The sequence below is a fragment of the Meleagris gallopavo genome, chromosome 2 (assembly GCF_905368555.1).
Source record: "Meleagris gallopavo chromosome 2, MGAL_WU_HG_1.1, whole genome shotgun sequence".
Classification (NCBI taxonomy): domain Eukaryota; kingdom Metazoa; phylum Chordata; class Aves; order Galliformes; family Phasianidae; genus Meleagris; species Meleagris gallopavo.
This window is the reverse complement of record NC_139405.1, coordinates 70,838,652-70,862,456: the sequence shown is the minus strand read 5'-3', so window position 1 is coordinate 70,862,456 and position 23,805 is coordinate 70,838,652. Positions and strand designations below refer to the sequence as shown.

At 36.9% G+C, this 23,805-nt stretch overlaps 1 protein-coding gene across 8 annotated transcripts in view; it reads right to left on the bottom strand.

The window, feature by feature from the left end:
• FBXL4 (F-box and leucine rich repeat protein 4) overlaps positions 1 to 23,805 on the bottom strand; it is a 55,744-nt gene that overhangs the window by 15,799 nt on the left and 16,140 nt on the right. For all 8 annotated transcript variants that reach the window (XR_014881464.1, XR_014881465.1, XR_014881463.1 and 5 more), the window contains exons 5-6: positions 17,465 to 17,709; positions 11,039 to 11,252 (exon numbers count right to left, since the gene is read on the bottom strand). Coding sequence is in view for 4 of the 8 variants with exons in the window: in XM_085217601.1 (XP_085073727.1) it covers positions 11,039 to 11,252; positions 17,465 to 17,709 (459 nt within the window). In the remaining 4 variants the exon portion in view is untranslated. The remainder of the gene's footprint in view (positions 1 to 11,038; positions 11,253 to 17,464; positions 17,710 to 23,805) is intronic.

Below are 23,805 nucleotides of genomic sequence, written 5' to 3'. Positions count from 1 at the left end.
ACAAAAGCAGCAGTATACAAAGGACAAAATCAACTGCTAACATGTACAATCCCTACAGGAATACCAGTAAACAATGTATAAACATGTGAACTATAGAAGATATCTATCTATATTGCTAATATAAAGTTGCTTGTTTTCACAAACTTCATGGTAAAATGCTTTACTGAGTTTTTTTAGTCATTATATTCCATGAAACTCAGTAGGAATATTATCTTTTTTCATGGCACCATGAAGAACTACGTGATCCCTTGCACTGAAACACTGGCAGTTGCAGAACAGAGACAGTGGGCAGAGTATTCATGGAGACCATTCCAGACATCTAATTTAGGCATCTCAAGGGAGCAATTAGTAACACCCAACACTTAACACGGATAGAACTTCAGCTGCCAGCTTGGCCTTCTGAGATTTGATTTCCCAAAAGCAGCCTGAAGGTTGAGGATAGAAACAAGCCTTCCTCATAAACATCTTTGCAGAGGTCTTACAAAGCCACTGTCTGCTTGCTCAACTGACTTTCATTTATGTTTTTAAAGAGAAGGGTAAACTAGGGAATTAAACATAAAAGCATTAAAAAGTCATTATAGAAGAGGTAACACTTAGGAGCACTTTAAAGCTAGTAAATGTGTAAATATCCAATCTGTTTAAACTAAAGTACTTATTAAGTAAGCGCTTTATTTGGAGCATTAAAACTGAATAAACGAGCAACTCTAATAGAGTGAGACATCCTTTATCCTTTACCTCCCTGAAAGCTCTGCGCTTTCGAACCTACTCAGACGTCCAAAATAAATAAATAAATCCTCACATCTCTCTATAAATCTTAAATATCAGAGCTAAATGCATCAGTCTCTTAACATCCAACGCTAAGCAGGTTTCCCCCAGGTGACTCTACAATAAAACTGAATAACTCAATGTATCTGACCACGTTTTTTTCCGGAATAGTTTCTAAAGTGAAATTTAAACAGTGGCCTGAAAGGACAGAAAGCAGCAATTCCTTAATTGACATAATTCAGAAGCGTATAGATACTCTGAGCAGACCTGTAGGATGTAAGATCTATTCCATAATGACACTCCATCAGGGAAGCGTGAAATAGGTAAGGAGATCAATATTCACAGTGGTCTTGATTACAAAAGCAAGCTAATGTGAGCAGGAATTTGGTGACTCTCTCAGAATATTTTAGTCCAAGGGAGTCCTTCCTGTACTATATGCACTGAGTCCACATTTTCAGAGGTCTTTTCACAGCTTGTAATAGCTAAAGTATTACTTTAAACAACAGTTTAAAGCAAAACAAACAAACAAAAAGAGAGAAAAAAAAAACAGGAAGAAGATAAGCACCAGAAACATGAGTAATAAAAAATCATGGTAGAACACCACAGCATACCATCATACAGCCTGCCAAATCTAGCCCAAGAGTACACAATAAGTTACTCAACAGTAGCTATACTCAGCATAGGTTAATTCCTCTTCTGGAGGGCACACATGCCTCAACACAAGAAAGCAGACTTTCTTCAGAAGCTGTGCCTGTTCTTCCATAACTGGAGGCTGTTTCTGCATATGTCAAAAGGAAAAAAAAAGAAAGAAAAAAAAAAAAACAACCACCTTTCTTTGAATATGCCTAGTTGAGCCTCAGTCAATTGCAAATACAGGTGGTAGAGGACATCAAAATAGCAGAAAAGAATGGCAGCTCACAGAATCCATATGCACTGCACATAAAGAACTATCACTGTAATAACCTGACTCTGTTTCAAGCCATCTGTCTGTACAATTCATCTCTCTGACTTGTCTTGAACACAAGATGAGTGATAAACATTCCTATGTAAGCAGAGAAGAGTGAGGCAATCACCTGACCTTGAAGCTGTAAGGCAGGCCAAACCTCAGATGTCAGAGCTCATTATAAGAGGAACACAGGCCACCTAAATTCTGGACCAGCAAGCTTCAACTGGAGAGAATCCAATTGCACTTTCTCAGCCAAGCAGAGGCTGTCAAATCAAAGACTCCCCACATAACACTTCATTTGTGAGCTTAGTAGCCAAGATACGCATAGTTTGGAGACTTTCTAAGGTTGCTCTGTAGGAAAAGTAAGGGCTGGTTTTGTACCGGCTCCCCTTCATGCATGCTCAAACTGCAGAAGGAACACAGTAGACACCTCAGTGGTCCAAATTTCTTCTGCCATCCAATCAAAGCAGTAACTGGTGAACAGTCAATTTTTATAAGACAGCACAAACAGCAGGAAGAGGAGTTCTAAGCAGCCAAATAAGATCCAATTCCAGGAATGGTTTTCAGATGATGAAAATGTATACAGCTGAAGCCATGCACAAATTGCTTGAAGAGACAAGACTGGCATCAAGCTGCACAGAAGGATGACACGGTACTGCTGTTAAACACAGCCTTATAGAACAGACTATAGAAATATTTTAGGGCACAACAGTTAGTCCCAAACCTCAGAAATGGAAAGGAGACACCCTGAAGAGTCTCTGAAGTCTTTAAGAACAGGCTAGGCTAACACGTCAGAAATGACATCAACAGAGTTGATCCTGTCTTGGACGAGAAGAGAGAGATTATCTTTTGAAATCCTAACTCATTCCACAGGAGACAAGAGAGTTCTGCCCAAACACGAATAAGTCTTTCATTTGGTAGCACAGCTGGCCTGGAACACATTTCTGTGCTGTGGATACCACAATTAAATAGCTGATACTGGACTAACTTCCATCCTACCTGCCTTTGTAAAGACCTTAAACATCACATGTACATTCTGACTCGCAAGTTGCAAGAGTGCACCTGGCTTGAATGAACAGTGGAGAAATCGAATACTGGTGACAGAGTCAAACACCTGGTAAGGCTCAATCCCGCTGCAATTTTTTCAGGACTTTTTGCATTCATGATCCAACCAGAAGTGCAAGTTATTTCTGATGTTGGTATGATAAGGAAAGCATCCAAGAGATATCCTGAGATTAATATCCTTTCAAACAGAAAAGCCCCTTCTGTCTATAGTACACTTGGCTCACTCATGAAAGATGCACTTTCAGTCTTGGACCATCTACTCACTGCAGTTTCACCACCAAATAGTCCAGAATATAAAAGAAATGCTTAAGCTTTTTACAAATACAGAAGATGGTTATGATATACTGGCTCTATTGTAATAAGAAAACAACTGCAGTGCATTCTGCCTATGGAATGCTAATGGAAGAACTACAGAAAAAATAATGTACTTTTACTTCTAAGGTTGGGATAGGTCTACACGTTTTTATAAACTCTTTCTAGAAAGATCTTAAACAACTTCTACTTTTAATGCTGGGAACAAAAAAAGACTGCTTTTTTTCCCCTACAGTGAAATCAGAAGAAGCGTGACATAGACTGGAAATTCTTGCAGCTCCCTCAATGAAACAAGACAGCCTAAATTCTTTACATGACTCTGTTCTCCTGTATTTTTTTTTTTTTTAGTGAAGTGAATGCTGACAAAATCTCAAACTCTGATAAAGACTGCTTTCTCCTTTAAACTAGACTTCCCTTGCTACCTATATTTTTTTAATCACTGAATTACTAAATCTCTGGCAACCACACATGAAAAATTCTGAGTTTTGCATGAATACATATTTCAACATTAAAATTTCAAGTTAGTAGAAAAAAAAGCTTAAATTTCTTCCCTCCATAATTGCCTTATATGAAAGGACAAAGTTGTTATTATTTTTTCTTATCAGTTCCAAATGACAACCTCTTCTCCAATGTTCCCTGCCCCATGCCCCCAACCCTGTTGTTTCCGCTTACGTTCAAATAGTTATATAACATTAGTCTCAGGCAAATATCAGATAACATGCCTATATTTGCAGGCTTACCACAATGAGAATATTGCATTTTTCCATAATATTAAGGAATTAATTTAAGAGAGTTCCTAAAGACCATAATTTCTTTTCTCATATTTCAGTTACTTATCTCTCCTTTAAAAACACATCTTGAAGAGAGCCCTTGCAGCGAGTTGCTCTTGCATATGAATTTATGCAGTTGTTATATTTAATAACAGGTGCTATCACAGTATTTACTGATGTTTCTAGGCATCATTTTCATCTTATTTTACCGATCTATGTTAAAATATTGTTTAAAACATTTGCTTTCAGGTTAGAATCAGGCTCTCTAAAACTATATTAACCAGTTGTACCAGCTAACATTTATACAACTTGATTCCACAAGCAATCACCTTTTCATAAAGCAAAAAGAAAATCATCAAAAGATTTGATCAGGCAAACAGTACAGAACCCCAAATACTCAGTAGTCAAGCAAGAGCTGTCACATACTGTTTGTGTAGAAGTCAAATTCACATTTCTCAATGCACTCAGCTAAAGAAGTTGATATAGCAATCAGGCATTTACTATAGAACATCAAAAAGCAGTACACATGTGATGCAACACAGTTATATTTTGGGATGCTATTAATCTGACAGAACACCTGACAACAGTATTCCTTTCAGTAAGAACTAATAACCTGAGTGAAAACCCAAAACGCCATTGTATTAATTGGGCAAGCAGGAGGTAACTACAGAGTACTCTTAAGTACTCTATCTTCCTAATAGAAGTCACAGTCAGTGTCCTGTCCCTTAAAATTTTGCAACAAGAAACAGACGGAAAGAAGAACTGGAGATCTACAGACTAAGGTGTGGCCAATGAAATGTACCATATCTCTCAACCCTTCAACTGAACCCATACTGTCCTAAGTTGAGCCTTCAAAATATTCTCAAAAATTCATTCATAAAAACCTCTCTCTACTCATGACCTGGACAGAGGCTTTCCTTTTGTCCTCTAAAGGTTTAAATTTACAACAAAGGAGACCAGAACCAGCTGGTTCAGGCCGCCAAACTTAGAATTATGGGAACAGATTTGATCAAACAACTCAGACTTGAGCATACACATAGTAAGTGTTGCCTCTATCGCTGCACATACAAAACTGCTTTACAGACAACTGCCTTGTTCTGCACAGAAGTAATACGGCACAATTACTGTCATGCAGTCAAAAAGTAGAGATGATAAAGAAAGTAGCAAATGAACATACCATACATGCCCTACCTCAAACTCCTGTAAGAAATACTGTTTTATTATCAACCAATTTCAGCCGCCTCATCTACCAGAACAAATACCTGACGTATCTTTTAATGCAAACACTCTCGCTGCATCATTCTGGACAGCTACAGTACCAACGTTGTCATTATCATTAGATGCACTCAAAGTCAAATAAACTGTTCAAAGGTGAAGAATAGAAAAACAGAATGATGATGACGGCTGGCAGCAGAATTCAAGTCACAGTGAGAGATGCAATGGGCACTGTGGCATGGCTGTAGGCATGGCCTGCTTGCTACTCTAGTCCTGCGGACTAGGCACTCTCCACTCAACAGGCAGTTGAAGCTTACCTGCACTGCTCTCAGAAAGCCAACCATTTCAGGTTTTGGTTTGTGATGTTTTAAAATTCCAAAGTTTGAGTGTAGAAACCTCAAAGTAGCTAAGGAAACAAAGAAAATTTTTTGTATGCTCTGCTAGTAAGGGAGTCCTGTAGAGCACCCTCTGCACAGCCCGAAGGAAGAGAAGGAGAGCGTGCTACCTGGGGCTGCCCAAAGGCCACGCTGGCAGCATACATCTCCTGCATCCCACTTCCAGGGATACAAGAAACTCCTGCCACTGGGATAATGACCTTTCTGAAAGGACTGATAACTCTTCCCCTAAAAGAAACATCCTGGATTGTCATCCTTTGCACTGTAGTTTCCCCTCTCACTACTATAAACTCTGCCATATTTTGGCAAGAGCTATGTATTTCAGGAAGTGAAGATAATTACTTCTAACTACAGTAAAAACTAATCAAAACACTTAACTAGATGCGAATTCAGCTTTGGGGCTTCTGGAAGTTTTTTAGCAAATAGGAACCACTGTGTACTCCTGCGTAATGTGGAGACAAATAATCTCAATGGCAGCACATCACCGGATTCCTCTTTTGAACTACAGCTATTATTTATTATATGTGACTACAGTACCTTTGGAATAGCAACTTATTTCTGTATGTAAAACCAGATGAAAGGGGGTTCTAATACAACTCCTTGCAAGAAAAAAAAGAAAACCTCATAATTTGAACCCATTGTCAGCAATGGAGAAAATTCGATCCAATTTTGGCTTACATAAGTAAAAATACAGAAAAATTGGCATGAGTATTTTCCATCAATCCTTTAAAAAACAATATATTGTAACCAATTTCTTACTTATCACAGTCCTAATCTTTCATCAATGAAGTTCTATTTCATAGTTACAACAAAGAATGCTTTATCATACTAGAACTTCCTGTGTTAAAAAAGCACACAAATAAGATAACTCCCTGATCAGCAGACATCATTAAAGCCTTGTATTGCCTATTTGTCACTGGCTCAATTCTCTTCTAGGAACATACCTTCTAGCTAGAGGCTTTCACTGTTTTTCAGTTTTAGCAACTCTTAATCCTAAGGATTTGTGCCCAAGCCAATGAAATTTTATCCAGGCTGGAAAGTCTCAGACAATAGTTCTCAGAAATACAGCATCACCCATAAGAGGTTACTTGTAAGAAGTCAGATTTTATATCAACATTAACTTTTTCATTGCTCATGACATAAAAAAAAAAAAGTAAGAACTATTACATTTACCACTAAGATTCCTATGTGTCTTCCAGGTATCTAAAATCCTCCAATATCTTTTCTAACAGTGGCCCAAGTTCCAAATTTGCTCTTGTTCCGAGATATCTTGTTATAATTTGTAAAAACAATATTTTAAAATATGTGCAAAGTCATTTGTCCAGTACAACTTGATTTTAATTCAGTTCATTTTGTATTTCAATTTGTATCTGTAATGCAAGCTTTAAATTTTTTCTTCACGCGTTATAAAGAATCCATCATACCACGCGACATGAGATATACAATCATACATTAAAAATTATAGCCAGCAATAATGAGACTGAAGTTTTTCTACTGTAATTGTGGCTTTGGTTTCTTTAAAATAGAATTTTGACAGTGCTGTACATATGGGTGAAATACTTCATAACAAGCATTAAATCAAGATAACGTACTCAAGCCATAAAGACACGCACTGCCCATTACTGTACACAATAATGCCGTCTTTGTTCATTGTGGTTTTTAAATACATCAATGCCAACAAGTGCTTAAATTATGCTGTGAACACGGTCTCAATGAATAAAAGCTAAGGAGTCGTGTATCAGCAAATACCAGAACTTCCAGCACAAAAACTCACAAATATAATAGGGGACTTGAGCTGGCAGAACTTAACATTTACAAAAAATTGGGATTTGTTTCTCAAAGCATGTTACAAATTATTTCAAGCAGATGTAGAATGAAAACCTTTATTAATGAATTTAAAGCTCGGAAAACAGCTGCATTCAGTGCAGGGGATCGTAGTGATCTAAGAATTTTTGTTTTGCTGTTGTTTGGCTTCAAACAAGTTAGCAGAAGTCACTGGGCACTCCTTGAAAAACAGTGTGGAATGCTTCAATGGTGCTGGGAGTTTCACTTTAGAAGCTGGAAACCAACTCCATAAACAGAAACTTCCACCTAGGAAATAACACTAGGTATTGCCTTAAGATTCAGCAGGATTAGGACCAAAGATCATAAATTCTTTCAAAATACAAATGAGGTGTTTATCATGCTGAAAGACAGTAAGTAAAAGAACATCAGAATTGCGCATTTCACTTGAAGCATGCACTTAAAATTTGGAGCTTTGCTTACAGAGACAGTATGCTTTTTAAAGAAAAGTCTGTTCAAAGGTAACAGCTAAAACAAGAAGAAACTGCCAAAAGGACTGCTCAGGTGATTACATAATACGTTGCAAATTTTGTTTTCTTATGTCTCATATACAAAAATTAGTTTTCTGCAGAGTACTTTCCCAGAACTTATCTTTTAGCATCATAATCACATAAGCAGAAAAGTATGAGTAATTTAAATGTCAATTTGTCCCTTTTTTCCATTAAAAAAGGAAAGAGAAAGCAAGATCTAATCTGAGTAATAAGACAGATACATGGTAATTTGTTTTTATTTGAACGCTTCTTCAATGTTAATGCCGTCCCTTATAAAGCATCATGCCGGAACACAAACAGCTTTATGATCATACAGACAAGACGGACTGAGAAGGTTAATTCCATAATCTATGTTATTTAATGACACACCTAAATTAACAACTAGAAGAACAAGCTGTACTGTTTATGTAGATGTGCTCTAGCACAGTACTGCATTTTCAACAGGGACTGATACTTGCAGAGAAAGAATATAACCCCTTTTGCACAGGCATCACAAATAACAGAGAGGAGTACTTCTTCAAATGTCAGTGAAAGCTTTAATTCTTATTTTTTTTTTCTTTTATTTTTCTCTTTAGTGTTGCCATTTGGGGCACACAGAAATATGATCACTTCCATTAAATAATTCAACTTGCATTTACTTTGATCAGCTGTGACAATAAATTCGTCTGACTGTTTACAAGCATAAAAGGTACCTCCTTCCCTATTTGATCTAGTTTCACTACATTTCAATTTCAGTGACTGTGTCTAATTGTGCAGCAAGATGCACAAAAAGAAAATTGTGATACCCACAGGACATCCCATTTCAAGTCAACCTTTTACTTGTTTCTCTCCATATTCATTCTCTCTTCACATTTTCACAACTGCTTCAATTTCTCCAGAAGCATATTGTCTCAATCCTACATCAAGGAGATTAATAAACAGGGATGCCATCTCTGCATCACAAAAAAAAAAAATTACATGTTAATATTTATGATTGGACCTGAACCTTTGCCATTCTAGAACATGATGAGAGAAGAAAATTAAGATAAAAAAAAACTTGGTTTGCTCTTCAGAAAAAAAAAGCAAGGTACTGATTTATTTAAGGAAATGGCATACCAAATAGAATGGAAGGACTTTTTATTTGCCTTTTTCTTTTGGATTCTGAGAAAGAATTTCTGCACAGAACCATAGCACACTTAGCTTAGCTCATCTCACCTTCTTACTTTCTCTTAACAAACACATACTTGTTAGCAGTTTTCTGTAGTTGATTCAGAGCCTCAGATTCTTCTCTCTGAGCAGCTCCAGCCAATAAGAATATAATGCCAAGTTACTGACTAAACATTAGAATTGCTCCACTGTTTGAAGCTCCAACAAGGAAGCAGCAGCAGATATTTAAAAAAAAAAAATTAAGAATGCTGAGTTACAGTTCTCTGATGTGTTTTAGAGAAGCCTAAGTTGCTCCAGAGCATACTGGATCAAACTATCTATCTAGTCTTGTTTGCATGTAGTTACTACCTAACATCCTAGTATCAGATGAAGAGCACAGAAGGAAAAGCAGCCTAACTTGTACAGAAAAACAAACGTTTGTATGAAAAGAAAGTAATGGGGAGAAAAATAAAGTTATTTTTATTAAACTGTCACTTCTGTAACTCTAATCCTCTGATTCAAATACTATGTTACATTTTCCTTCCTTCACTTTTCCACCTGTGATGCACAATGTATGTTGGTAAAAGGCTTCATAATAACAAGCAACATAAAGCATTCTGTCCAACTTGCCTACTTATGTCTCTAAAAATTTCTCTTATATGTTTTGTAAGGAGCAGTACTTTTTGTTTAAACTTATTTAAAAAAAAAAATTAAGCAAATCCCCAAGTTTGATTGTGAACAAGTTTTCTTGTCAGCTACAAGCGGGCACTTGCCCATTCAAATAACAGTGAATTTAAAACTTTAAAAAAAAAAATAATCAGGGAATCTTTACTATCTACAGCCAATCCAATTTCAAGTTCTGCTCAGCAAAATGACAGCTGAGAAGTGACAGTCACCAGTCATGTTCAGAAGGTACTTTAGCTGCTGCTCTATTACAAATCTCAAACTAAGTTACTTGACTAAAATCAAGAAGGCTGTACAATCATCAGTAGAAATAAAATTATAGAATCATAGAATGGCCTGGGTTGAAAAGGACCACAATGATCATCTGATACAATAATTTCAGATCCTTGAAGATGATTTCTTCCAGAGCACAGAGATGACCAGTACTTTTCAGACTTCCTCCTCAGATCTGAAAAGCCTGCACGAATTATGTCTACTACAAAGCCAAACAAAATGAGGTAAGGAGATTCACCCGAAATTTACAGAAAAACTATAGAGCTAGAAACACAACAGATACACCCAAGGTAGAGTTAATCAGAAGTCTATCCAAAAGCACTTCAAAGCAGGGCTGACCAATTCTTTAGTTTGAAAAAAAAAAAAAAAAAAAGTAATTGTTAAGTATGTAAGATTTCAAGACAGACGAAATACCGCAAATAATAAGTTATTAAGGGACACTGTTTTTGCTGTAATTGCCCACAAAACCTATGGCAAATGGCTACAATTCAAGATGGTTAACCTTCTAACTACCTCGCACTAACTCTATCATCATTACAGACACTAGCTAAACCTTAGATGCAGAAGCACACATAGTGTACCAAAAAAAAAAAAACAAACAAACAAAAAAAAAAAAACACAACTAACCTTGAAGCTGGTGCTGGGCACAGAATCATAGAACGGCCAGGGTTGGAAGGGACCTCATGGATCATGAATCTCCAACCCCCCTGCCACAGACAGGGCCATCAACCTCCACATTTAATACTAGACCAGGCTGCCCAGGGCTGCATCCAATCTGGCCTTGAACACCTCTAGGGACGGGGCATCCACAACCTCTCTGGGCAGCCTGTTCCAATACCTCACCACTCTCTCCAATCTAAATCTTCCCTCCCTCAACTTAAAAACATTTCTCCTTGTCCTGCTGTTATCTACCCTTTCAAAGAGTTGATTCCCCTCCTGTTTGTAGGCTCCACTTAGGTATTGAAAGGCTGCAGTGAGGTCACCCCGCAGCCTTCTTTTCTCCAGGCTGAAGAAGCCCAGCTCCCTCAGCCTGTCTTCGTAGGGGAAGTGCTCCAGTCCCCTGATCATCTTTGTGGCCCTCCTCTGGACGCTCTCCAACAGCTCCCTATTAACTGCTTATAAATGAAAAAAGTAAAAAAAAACACTTGTTCCTACCTCCACTTTTGTTCGGTAAAGAACGAGACGCTTTAGGCTGCCCACTTTGGCTATGTGGTTGAAAGCTTGAGGTGGTATCTTATCACACGATGAGAGATTTAATTCCTGAAGATTAGGACACATTTCAGTAATGACCTCCAAACATGTTTCATTGAGGAAATGGCCACAAGACAACTCAAGACGTACAAGTTCAGAGCCACAAACTTTCAAGAACCTGCAAAAAATTCACATTTCTGGTGAAAAATAAATCTTTGAATGATGTTAAAACCGTAAGCATGTAAAACAGGAAATACTTTCTTCCAGCGGTGAAAATCCTACAGACCACAGCACTTATGTCAACTGAATTAATTAATGGAAAATATGATTAGGTTAAAGTAAATTAATCATGACCACTCTGAAGAAATTACTTGTGAACCAAATCTGTACAGATTCTGAAGAGCAAACTAATGAGTTGCTGAGTTAGATATCAATATTCAAAAACTGAAGGTGGTCTGACAGTTAAGGCTGTTTCATCAGCATTAGATACCATATGTAACCTAGATATACTTTTTGTACAAAACAGTATTTGACACATACATTTTAAGAAACACAAAAGACTATATTATGCTATACATGATATAAGGACACTGATGTCATTAAAGCAGCTGTAAAAAACAATTCTACCTTGAAAGCAAATTGCAAAAGCATCACTGCAAGGGATAAAGAAAAACAAAGGTTTTGCTAGCCTTGAACATTCAGTTTAGAAAGTCAGAAGATGCTTCCTTCTTGCAATTTGCTCCAAGTCAATGAAGGCATTACAAAATCACACTAAGGAATAATGGAGGATTTGATGTCCCTCTTTCAAGATGCACGTTATTAAATCTCCATTCCTTATTTTTCATTATACACTTAAGTCTATCTGTTATTCATGATCATCAACTTTCCTGATTCATATTGCATGCTACCCAGCTCCCTTTGCCTTACTTTCATTATACAGATCCTATACAACAGGGAGAGAAAAAGAGATTGCAGAGTGCAACCTTCACTCCAGGAAGTTTCCAAGAGTCATCTGAAACTTCAATTAACCTGATCTAGAGCTGGGGTCAGCAGCACCTCAAGTGGGAGCTTGGAGTAGGTGACCTTCAGAGGTCCCTAATGCTCACGAGTTTACGGAAAGCAACAAAGAGAGGCTCTGAGGAAGAGAGACAGAGCACTTGGGGGGTTTTGCTAAGTATGCTCTTAAGTGGCATTCAAATCTCTTCCATTATTTTTGTGCGACTCCACAGTCTCTCTTCAGAATCCATTTTAGCTTGTAAAAAGTAATCAAACATCAAGCACCTATTTGTTGTTTTCATACCAGATACCGCGAATTCACCTGTAAGCTAGACCTGTGAGCTTTCTTACAGAGGAGTGTCAGAAGCAAAATGACTTGACAGTTCAGCAAAATTAATACCAGATATCTAAACATTAGACCGCTATTTCAGACCAGCAGCAGAGTTCAACACTGTCATGGAGAAACAGGAAGTAAATCCCTTGGAACTTTGAGTAGAGACTTACTGACTCACTGCTGATTGCCAATGAGCCAATTCCTCTCTTCAATGAGTGCTTTAACAACACACTCGCATGGCTTCTTTCATCAACAAATCACTGGGTTTGTTTCAGTGGTGATAGTTTCCGTAAAACCCTGTCAATTGCCATTTATTATGCCTCTAGCTTCCAATTTGCTAATGGATAAATATTTTATTAACTATTCCATTACAATAATGGATGTTAGGTTAACTGCCATATAATTTAACAGGGTTCGGCCATTATAAATATTGCTACAGATCAACACTTTTCTTCTCCTGTCAGTATTAGAAGTTAACATTACTAGGTCAGAGAAGCACTCATTTAATCCCTTAGACTTGGATAAGAACAAGCACACCAGCTTAAAGAGTTATCCTGATAACATTTTAACTTCATTATACTTAGAATACAAGGACTGAGCAAAAACAGCAATGAGCACTGCACTTATTTGTGACTTCCTTTTTAGATTAAGTTATTTAGGAGACATTAAGAAGAAAGTAAGTTGAGGGCAGTAAGGGAGACACAGCAGGGTATAAGAACAAACTGACAGGCAGGAAGTGAAGCAGTGAACAGAAACAGAAAGGGAAATTTGAGGGAGTCAGCAAATAAAACATTGCAGAATACATTAGTCAGTGCTGCTGAGTTCTCCCCATCCTCTGCTTACACTGCACAGACTGCTCGGGCAGAAGGTTTTTCTAACTTCTTTCCATGCAGATCTCCAAAGGCTTATAGCAAGGTAGAACATGGGTTCTCAGGCTTTCAAAACAGAAGTGGCATTTCCTTCACATTCCTGAGAGTCAGCAAATACTGGAAGGCTGCCTGGCAATGACTTACTTCAAAACAGCATCTCCAACAAAAGCACTTGCTATCCAAAGGAACGCTTCCTCACACACCTCTCCTTTACTCACTGAAGACTGACTGCATCCCACTTATAGGATCTCTTCCTTTCTGCACAGTCACTCATCTTAGTAGTCTTTTTTCTCTATTACCAGTGCTTCAGACAATTTCTGAAGTGATTTCCTTTCTTATCTGTTATGAAATAGGATCAGTCAAACAACCTAGAAGAATCTAAATGTGTACAGTTAGTTTGCTAGGCACTAGAACAGAGTTTTAAATTCATTTTTATTCTAAACTACAGTATTTCAGCCTTTTTGTTTATTGTTATAGAATGGCTTATAAGTTGGGAGGGACCTTAAAAATTATCTAGTTGCAACCCCCCTGCCACCCTTCTCACTTTCCAGCACTGCTTTGATGTTCATTTCTCCCCCAACTCTATTCCACCTCAGACTTGGAGAGTGAGTTAGTCCTACTGAAATCAAAGTCTGTATCTAATATTTCCTATGATCCAAAATTAAAATACCAAGGTACAAGAGACAAGCACTGTTCATGCCAGAGTTGACTGCCTAAGACCTCCCAAATAAAATCCCACAAACACTTTTTGACATGTACTAAAGAGGGTTTTGAACACATCACATTTGCTATAGTGGTTATTTTACAGAATCATACAATTTGTACTACCAGTGATACACAGAAATCTGCATACAGAAGTCTGTTTCTAAGCTGTCATCATCATTCACCTGTTAAAAACTCAGAGCAATTATTCAACATCTTGGTGTTTACTATATCTCCAAGCAACCTGCTTCACTTTTCCTATACAGGTCTTATTCTCCCATGCTGACATTCCCACTGCATGAACAAATTCACTGCACACCTCTAATGCCAAGAGAATGCATTGATTATGTGAAGTTTTCTGTGAAATCTTTGTTTGCTCCCTGTCATTTTACATTCCAGGCACTTGAGATTGCTCAAACAGTCATGTCTTTCACTTTTCTGTATACTTTTAGTGCAATCTAAAAGACAAAGTTCAGTTAATTTATATTATATGCTGAAATGAAAATTTTATGATAGTCATTTTTAGCCCTAAGGAGTAGATGCTATCAATAAGTTAAAATACCTTCAGCTTTGCCTCAGGATGTTCATATGCCTGAAGCATTCTATCTGCTCATAACAACACAAAATTTGCTTCAGTCATTTCTTAAACTATTCTTTAAAAAAAGTTTCTACTTCAATACACTTTTGCAGGAAAATATATTTGTTTTTGTTTTTTTTTTTAATGCAGCACACAAATTTATACAATTTACCTCTTCTAAGATTCGTAAGAAAATATGGATAAAAACATTTTAAAGATATTTTCCAAAATAAAACTCAAGCAAGAGTACCACATCAATAGGCATCTACTTGCAGAAGTCAGAATCTAAACAGGACAGCCAGAAGAATCAAACTAATTCTAGTGGTTTTCAACTCAACAGTGCAAATTTTAACACCAAGTACTGAGAAAAATGCAAAAAATAAAAATAAAAGGAGGCTCTGCAAAAGTTAAACATCTGTTATCTACTGAGGATAAGGTAATTTGGTTTTAGCATTTTGTTGACTTTATACTGCAGCAATTTGTTGTGTTTGTGAGGTTACTTAGGAATTTCATTTAGAAAATAACTTTTCCTCTCCTTAAATGGACAAATATAACTTGGCCTTTATAAGTAAGGTAATGGTGCCCTTCAGACTGTTACAGCTTCCAGGCAGAATTCTCTGCATTTCCATTGCAGTGGCTTGACAGCTGTTCATGGTTGCTTATACAGCAGCTTACCATAAAATGGATCACAGAAACATAAAATGGCACGGGTTGCAGAGGACAATGATCATCCAGTTTCAACCCCCCTGCTATGTGCAGAGTCATCAACCATTAGACCAGGCTTGCAGGAGCCACATCGAGCCTGGTCTTGAATGCCTCCAGGGATGGGGCATCTAATCTGAAGTACTGGAACAAGCAATTTAGGTTAGTTTGAGCCTCGAGTTGCAGGAAGACTTTTTTTTTTTTTTTAAACCAAGTAAATCCAAAATTAAAAACAAACAAAACACAGCTCATTATTCTACAGGACACCTCACAGCCTTACCTAAAATTTTATTTGCAGAAAGAAAGAATATCGAGAACAGGAAAAAGTCAGAGAAGCATGAAGAGAAGCCAGCAGTTGTTTTCAGAAACACTCATGCAGTGAGCAGCAAGATAAGATTTTACATTAATAAAGACTTTACATTAATAATATAGTGGTAATGTCCTAGAGTCATAAGTGTTTCATTCTTGCAATGGACAACTGTAAATCGAAAGCATGAGTAAGTTTATAGGAAGGTATCACCTGGTATCTGAGAAAACAAGCAATGCATCCTCCCTGGATGATTGTCAAACCTCCTCTATTGAAGGTAAACTGAAGAGTAAACTAAAAAGAAATAGAATTCCTAAAAAAGCCAAAGTACTTCCATTCTTTGGAAATTCTGGTTTGGCTAACAAATCCTGAAAGTCAGGCCAGGTGAGAAATGTCTAGAGATCCAAAAGGAAAAGCTGGGAGTTCATGACTAGCATGTACTGGATCATGCAATTAACACATAACAGTGATACAATAATTTTAGAAATGCTGACTAAAAGTAAATGCTATTATTTTAGTAGTAAAAAAAAAAAAAGAAAAAAAAGAAAGTAAAAACAGTAATTAGTTAAAAGATGTTTTCAACTAACTGGAAGCCAAATATGACAGGATTGCAAGTTCACAATTCGCTGAGCTTAGACATTCATTTCTTTCAATGCTACACAAAATTTTTAACAGCACTGCATATTTAAAAGCAACACAAAAATGAAAAAAGTCACATGAAGACACACATCTTTAAGTTTTCATAAAGACCGACTTAATAAGCTAACCATCAGAAAGCAAACACTTCACTATTTCAGAGTTGAATTAAAGCTTATACATTTATATTCAGCATAATCTATCTAACGTGAAATCCAAATTTAGGAGATATCTTGTATCCAATTCAACTAGGTGATGCCCATCTCCTTTTTCTCCCAACAAGAACAAAAGAGCATAGCATAGGGCTCTTGGATTATACCTTAAGGTCACTAAAAAGGAAGTGACATTCTCATCTTGATTAAGTATTTCTTCAAATGATTGTACTCTAGTGCCACAAGGAAGGCACTCAGACACCAAAGGAAAGAAAATGTTCCAATACCTTTTAACCTTTTAATTCAGAAAACAAATGAAAGCCAAGACATTTTTAAGTGTATTAAACATTTCTGTTTCTTATCAGTCAAGTTCACCCCCCATTGCTGATTATCTCTTAGTTGAAGCAGCAATTTTTAAATAAAATGTGTTGATAAATGCTGTTTAACTAATGCAAATGAGTGAAGAAGCAAAAAAATATATATATTAAGGAAGCAGAGAACACTGATGTTATACAGAGAAGAATCCCTGCATATTTGCTGCTTTAATAACCTATAGCACAGACATATTTTCAACTCAGTGTGAAGATGCACATGCAAACCCCCTGCTTTCCAAAAGAACTAATGTTTTAAATCATTTTTATGAAAATATTTGCATTTACATTGCACTCCAGTGATTACTTAGGGCCCATACCTTGTAACCACACACTGTAATCAGTTTACTGCTGCAGCCATTCTAACACAGTCCTACTGATGACTCCTTTGTACACAGAACAACTGCAAATGCTTTCCTCATAGGATGAATTTCTATTGCTTAGTTCTCATGGAGTCTTTCAGAATCCCAGAAGAAAGCAAAACACTGCTCCCACTGGAAGACACCACTGAATCACAGGCAGTTTGGACCTTGCAGACTACAGATTGAAAAGACTCCTACTTCCCTATTTAGCACCTCTTACTGTTTTAACGTCCTTTCCCACATCCTAACAATCACACTCTTCTTGCTAAATCAAAGACATTTCCTGTCTTTTAGCAAGGTTTCAGTTACTCAGTGACAAAGTACTGTGCAGCAGCTCTGCAAACAGAGATTGTCAAAATACTGCTAAACATTTAGCACTGACCTGCTAAATCCAGAAACAGAGATGGCTCCCCTGTTTCCAGTCCAAGATAAATTCAGCCACTGGATGAGAGTGCAGCGAGACTGTAGGTGCTCCAGAGATGTGTCATTAATTCTTGCCCAATAAGGTTGTAAACTGAGATGAATGTACTGCAGAGGATCACAGCAGTGTTGATACAGCAGCTTACAGGTTTGTGCTAGTCTACACAGGTCTGGTACTGTAAGGTGACTCAAAATCAACTGGATGAGCTATATTAAAAACAGGGGGAAAAAAAAGGCACAGATGGTCATACGACACTCAAAATGCTAAGGAAAACCTGCAAAGGAATAAGAAAATATGTTCTAACTTCAAAGAAAGGAAAGTTCTTTTACTTAAAAGTAACTTCTCAAATAAAACATTGATTAACTATTAAGTAAGATTGCACTTCCTTCTCGATTTGACAACATAATAAACAAGAAAGGGAAAAGCAGATCAGCAAGCGAAAGTGACAGGAAGCTTTCAAATCAGAAGTTTCTTTACCTATGCTAATTTAAACAGTAATATATATGTAAACACTATGTTTACATATTTCCCTTCACAATGTCTGTACTTTCATTGATCATAACACTGTGCTGGGATCCTCTTTCTTCTCTGGATTTAGTCATAAGGTGGTAGCATAGTTGAAGGTATATTAAACATGATAATCATATAACGCCCTAGTTTCCCCACAACCTGAACTGATTTCAGAGTTACTCTTCTGCTCCCTTCCCTAAAATAAATAAATAAATCAGTGTTTTGTCTTCTACCTGGTATCCTTTTCCACTCTCCCACCAGTGCAGGACTACGCAACAAGATAAAAAAAATCAAATAGATTCAGCTCGTCTTTTATGAAGTAATCTCTTATCTGGTTGTATGCTAGAGTCAAAACTGAGAAATACCACCCCTGTTTACCTTTATCAAATTGAATAATCTCAGCTTCAGAATAATCGCCAGCCATTCTCACTAGCACCACTATATACTTTTTTAAAAAGACTTATTTCACACTCAGATGAAGAAATATCTCATCTCCTATCAAGCTCAGGTTTTCTTTCCAAAGGAAGATTAACGGAAATACACATAAGTAATCACTTCAGGGAATAACACAAACCTTCAATAAAAATTTCTCCCTTAGCTTAGAAATCTGAGAGAAAGCGCACTTGTAAAATTCTATCTAAAAATTACATTTAGTTTACTGTGGCTCTTTCACAGCTATCAGCACCTGCACTCTGGTTATGTAATTAAGTGAGTAAATCGCTTCCAAGCAGAGGAGGAAAACTAACTCCCTACAATGAATCAGAGAGACAGTGTAAATTAAAACAACAACAGCTTAAACTGAAGAAAGCCCTATTACTTCCGACTCAGCCCCAGATTTACTGTTTGGACATCAAACATTCCACATATCTACGAACTCTTCAGCAACTTAACATTAAAACCAATGCCAGAGAAGTGCTTGCATATACTGAGGTTTCTCTAAACCTTGATTTCAAGCCTTCTTCCCTGTCCTCAAAACACCTCTGGCTTTTCATCTCAGCTGGAAGCTGAGGATTAGGACAGACATTACAACATAACAACAAAGAACTGCACATACACATTGCAGTTAATGAACAACACTCAACAAAAGTCACTTCCTAGACTGACACTTCGGTTGCTGGCATTTTGATACAACACACAGCAAGCTGACTAGGAGCTAACATAGATGTGAGCCCAAGCTAACATCTGGGGGTTATTTTGCTTTGTTCAGACCCACTGTTCAAGCTTAGAAGTTGCTGTTATGTCCTTTTAGCAGTAGGTATCTAAATACATACACATATTTTAAAGATCATCTATTAACTTTAAACAATTTTTCAATTTCTGAAACCAATTTCAAGCTGTCTTGCAACCTTTCAGCTACTTTGTATTCTGTAATCCAACTAAATACCTATTTTGTCTTCTCCCTCAGACTTTTCCAATGTTTATTTATTAAGTTTTCGATAGCAAAGAGCTCAGCCATTATAGCTGCAGTTAGCTGAATTTATGCCTACAATTAATTTGGTATAATTGATGTCTGAAACAAAGAAACACTAGTTCTGTTCATTGGGAAAAAAAAATTTCTTTGTGATTTCTGAGCAGTGAAAGTAATGGTGAATGAAACCACAGATGCCTCACCAATATACTTTACACTCACTGATGACTTTAAAGAGTATTTCATAACACAGAGATACTGCAATCCTTCCCCACCCAAGATGAAATACCTGGGATGAAAAAAAAATGTAATGCAATACTTTATATTGTTGAAGTGATAATTTCTGTCTTGCTTTTGATTAAACAAAGATAGCAGGTTCCAAATCTACATGCTAATACCCATTAACCACTGCTGGCATCTGTCAGCAACCCGCTATCTGTGTACGTATATCCCAGCACAGAATACCATTTAATACCATGGTGTGTGACAAAACGTGCTCCCATTGTGCTACGTTGTGCTTACAGTAATTCCATGAATGCCACACAACGGAATATCTTTGAAAATCTATTTACAAGGTTGTTTCCTGCAATCTGATTTTAGCTTTAACTCTGGATTTATGAAAAATTATTACAACCACAATTGTTTCACACTCATAAGCTATTCAGTAAAAACAAAGATAATTGGAAAAATAAAAAGAAAATATAGCTAAAACAAACGCTGCTTGCCTTTGATGGATCAAAAATGAAAACAGAAGTACTTTCTGTCCCATTTCCAGACAAAATACACCGTGTATGTCCAGATTCAGAGATGTGATGAGATCAATAAATGCTTGAGAGAACAATCAAAAATTGGAGGTTTCCAATAGTTACTCTCAACAACCCAGCAAACATCAACATATGAATTCGCTGTGCTATCTGCACAACAAAAAGATCCTGAGTCATATCTGATTTGCCTGCTGTTTTTGTTTAAATCATTGCAGTCCCTGACTGTAGCATCTTAAACATTTACCTTCATTTTGAATTATAAATTCAAAACATACATCTTCCAAAAACAGAAATCTCATACATTGCATCAAAGTTTACTTGTAAGCTCAGACAGGATCTCCATCACACACTTCAATACAGAGGTAAAACCCCAGGTACACAGCTTCTAATAGCACTTACCAATAAAGTTTCTCCAGCTTTTTTTTCTTTTTTTTTTTTAATATGAATCACAGCAAGAAATAATCATTTATAACTAATAATACAATTTCTTTGGCTACAGTACAATAATGCAAAAATTGATTAGGTCAGAAGACAATGCTCAAATGCTTGTCAATCCTAAAATTTCTGCACTACGAATTTCCTCCTTCAATTCTTCTATTTGAGCCCTTCCAATATGAAAACAGTGGCCTATGCAAACTATAATTCAGGAATATTTATAATTTTTTGTTCTGCAGCCAGAGCTGCCACAACTTACTCTAAAGAACTAGAGTTGACATCAAGAAATGCTCAGATAAAGGATCTGTGCACAAAAAGGAAAAGAAGGATGAAAGGAAGCAGATGATGACATCCTGTGACTACTGGCATTCCTCAGCATAGTTTAAGAAAACACAGTTCCTTGTTCCATGATCCTACAGCTTGCACGCTACCATTTAAATCTCTCCTTTTTCCTTATTCTACTCATATAAAATCAGCTGCACCAAAGCATTTTATAACACAAGAGTACAAGCACTGATCCCCTCGGCAATGAAAGGCTGAAGGTTTTAACCCCCCCCACCTTGATGTGAAGAACAGAAAGCATCTTACTGATAGACTGCACAAATTATCAAGGTTTCAGAAAGACTAACGCTGTAAAGATCTCCATGAGCCATCACTCAGAGCCTAGTCTGCTAGAACAACTGGCAGTATATTAGCCATTACCTGAAGGGATCTCGTGCCATATGGTGATTAAAAAGCTTAAAACAGCCTTTAAGACCCTTGTGAGATTCTCAATCCAAAGAGAGGCACAAAATCTTACCAATTATCTGAAAGCCTGCAAATATTTATTCTTGAAGCATTTGTTCTGGAACGATGCAAGAAGTTTACTGTGGGGGAGAGGGGGGAGAGGAAAACATATGACTGAGAAATGTTCCTGCTTATTATTGCAGTTCTTTTAAGCAGCAGTTAAAGGTCTTACATTTAAGGGCTTGCGTTCAATGCATCTCTTATATTTAAGGCCCTTTTCCCATGGAATGCAGGTGTCAAATCCACACTTAGTGGAAAAACTCACTTTCCCAACAGACACAAATTGCTCATAAACCTTGTGTTATTCTTTTTTTCTGAAGCTGCTTACAACAACAGCTTCAAGGGATGACAAAGATCCTATTCTTTTATTTTTTTATATAAATTTTCAAAACAGAAAGATACTTTGGACTGCAGCATGCAGTATTTCTCCTGCTTTGCCTAAGAGAATAGAAGTTAAGTTCTCAGGACCTGGTGTACCACAGTGAGTCTCACACTGCACACACAGCACACCATGGCAGGCATTTCTCCCCTTTAATGAAGGCTCTCAACTTGTTCAGGCCTCCAGGTCTGAAGCACTCTGCAAATCTGAATATGACAAAGGCCTTATTCCTTCCACTTTACAAGCAGCACCAGCTAATCAAATGAGAAAGGCAAGGACATGAAGATGCTTCTACAAAATCCTCTCTCAACGTTAAGGTAATTTTGAGAACAAGTACTCTGCACATATTAAGGATGTTAAAGATATTAAGCAGGACATGAGGAAGGAAGGAAAATTGTCTCGTCAAGCTCTTTGCTTCCAAGGAACTCCTCTCTGCCCCAAGATGTGAGCATCCTCTTATTTTGTGCAAATTAGACCATAAGAATGTTTTTACAGCTCACACTCAGTAAGCCATTCTGAAAGCAACATAATCTAAGAAAGCACGGTCTGCACAAGTTTCAGAAAGACATGAAAAGCAAAAGAACTGTTGTCTATTTTAAGATCAGCATAGAAGACCATTCAGGCTGAACATTTTGTGTATTATGTAGGGTTGTATGAAGAGCCTGAAACAGCTGAAGTAAGAAACAGGCAAGTATGAAGACTAAGGACAGCTACACATTCATAATGTGCTGCAGGAACCTATAAAAAGATACATCTTTTTCATGTAACATATCAAAGTCAAAACTGGAAGGAGTTGGTGCTTCCTTTACTTCACCAGTACTTTCTCTGAACACTTCCAGAAAAATCTGACACTTGTCATTCTCAAAACAGCATGTAGATACTGTTCCCATTTCAGATGGGATAAAACGTTGCCATACTACAAAGCACAACATTTTTGTTGTTTCTGTAACCAAGCCTTCCAGCTGGATTAGAGAAAGCAGAGACTGGTATTGCTGCTGTCACAAACCCTGTCCAGGAATACTCTTTTGTAGTTTTCTGGTAAATATTCTAGCTATATTTTCAGGTTCTTTAAATCAAAGTAGAAGGAAAAAAAAAAGTGCTTGGTATTGATAGACCATATAAATGCATTCATGAAAGCAAACATGTTAAAAAATGGATAAAAAAGGAAGCCAGTAAAAAAAAAAAAAGCAGAAAAGCACAATAAGGTACATAGAGACAGAAGATCATAGGAATAACAAGACCACATATAATTATACATATTAGAATCTTGATGATTTGTATAATTATGCAGAACAAAAATGAGATAAATTAATAGTTGCCTCTCTGATTGGCAACTATACTACAAATCAACTTATCAAGCCTTTTCAAACAAGACTTCCCAGATTTAAATCACGTTTTCTCTATGATTAATTGTAGACTAAAACAAAACAAAAAGATATTTACATGTTCTGGACTCAACCACACCCCCTGCATAAGCACTAAACCACCTTATAGATACACAAGAACCAACAGTGAAATACAGTGACCACTATATGGACCCTAGGGAATTAAAAAGAAACAGTGCTGCTGCTAACTCAGGATGAAATCAGCACCCTCATTCATTGTTCTGTTGCAGCACTGGCAACAACTCATGAATGGAAATAAACATTTAAAAGAGGAGATAACGATTCTCTCTCCTGTGGATGTATTTTCTTTTTCTCTTTCTTCAATACAGAAGAAAATCCCACAGATTAAAATTTAAAAAAAAAAAAAAAGACATGACAAAAAACATAAAGCTATTTGATTAAATCACATATTTCTGAATGTGCTCTGCAATCAGTGGCAGCATTTCTAACCATCCTCCTCTGCTTTCACAAATGAACCTACCTGATTCAAGCCAAAAGCACACTGAGCATTTGATGTATTACTGCAGTAAACAAGAGCTGTCAGTTGGAACAATTCTGACTGCCAAGTCCAGAGTTCTGAGCACCAAGTAGAAGTTCCTCTCCACTACGTGCTAATCCAGCTTATTTCAGAAGAG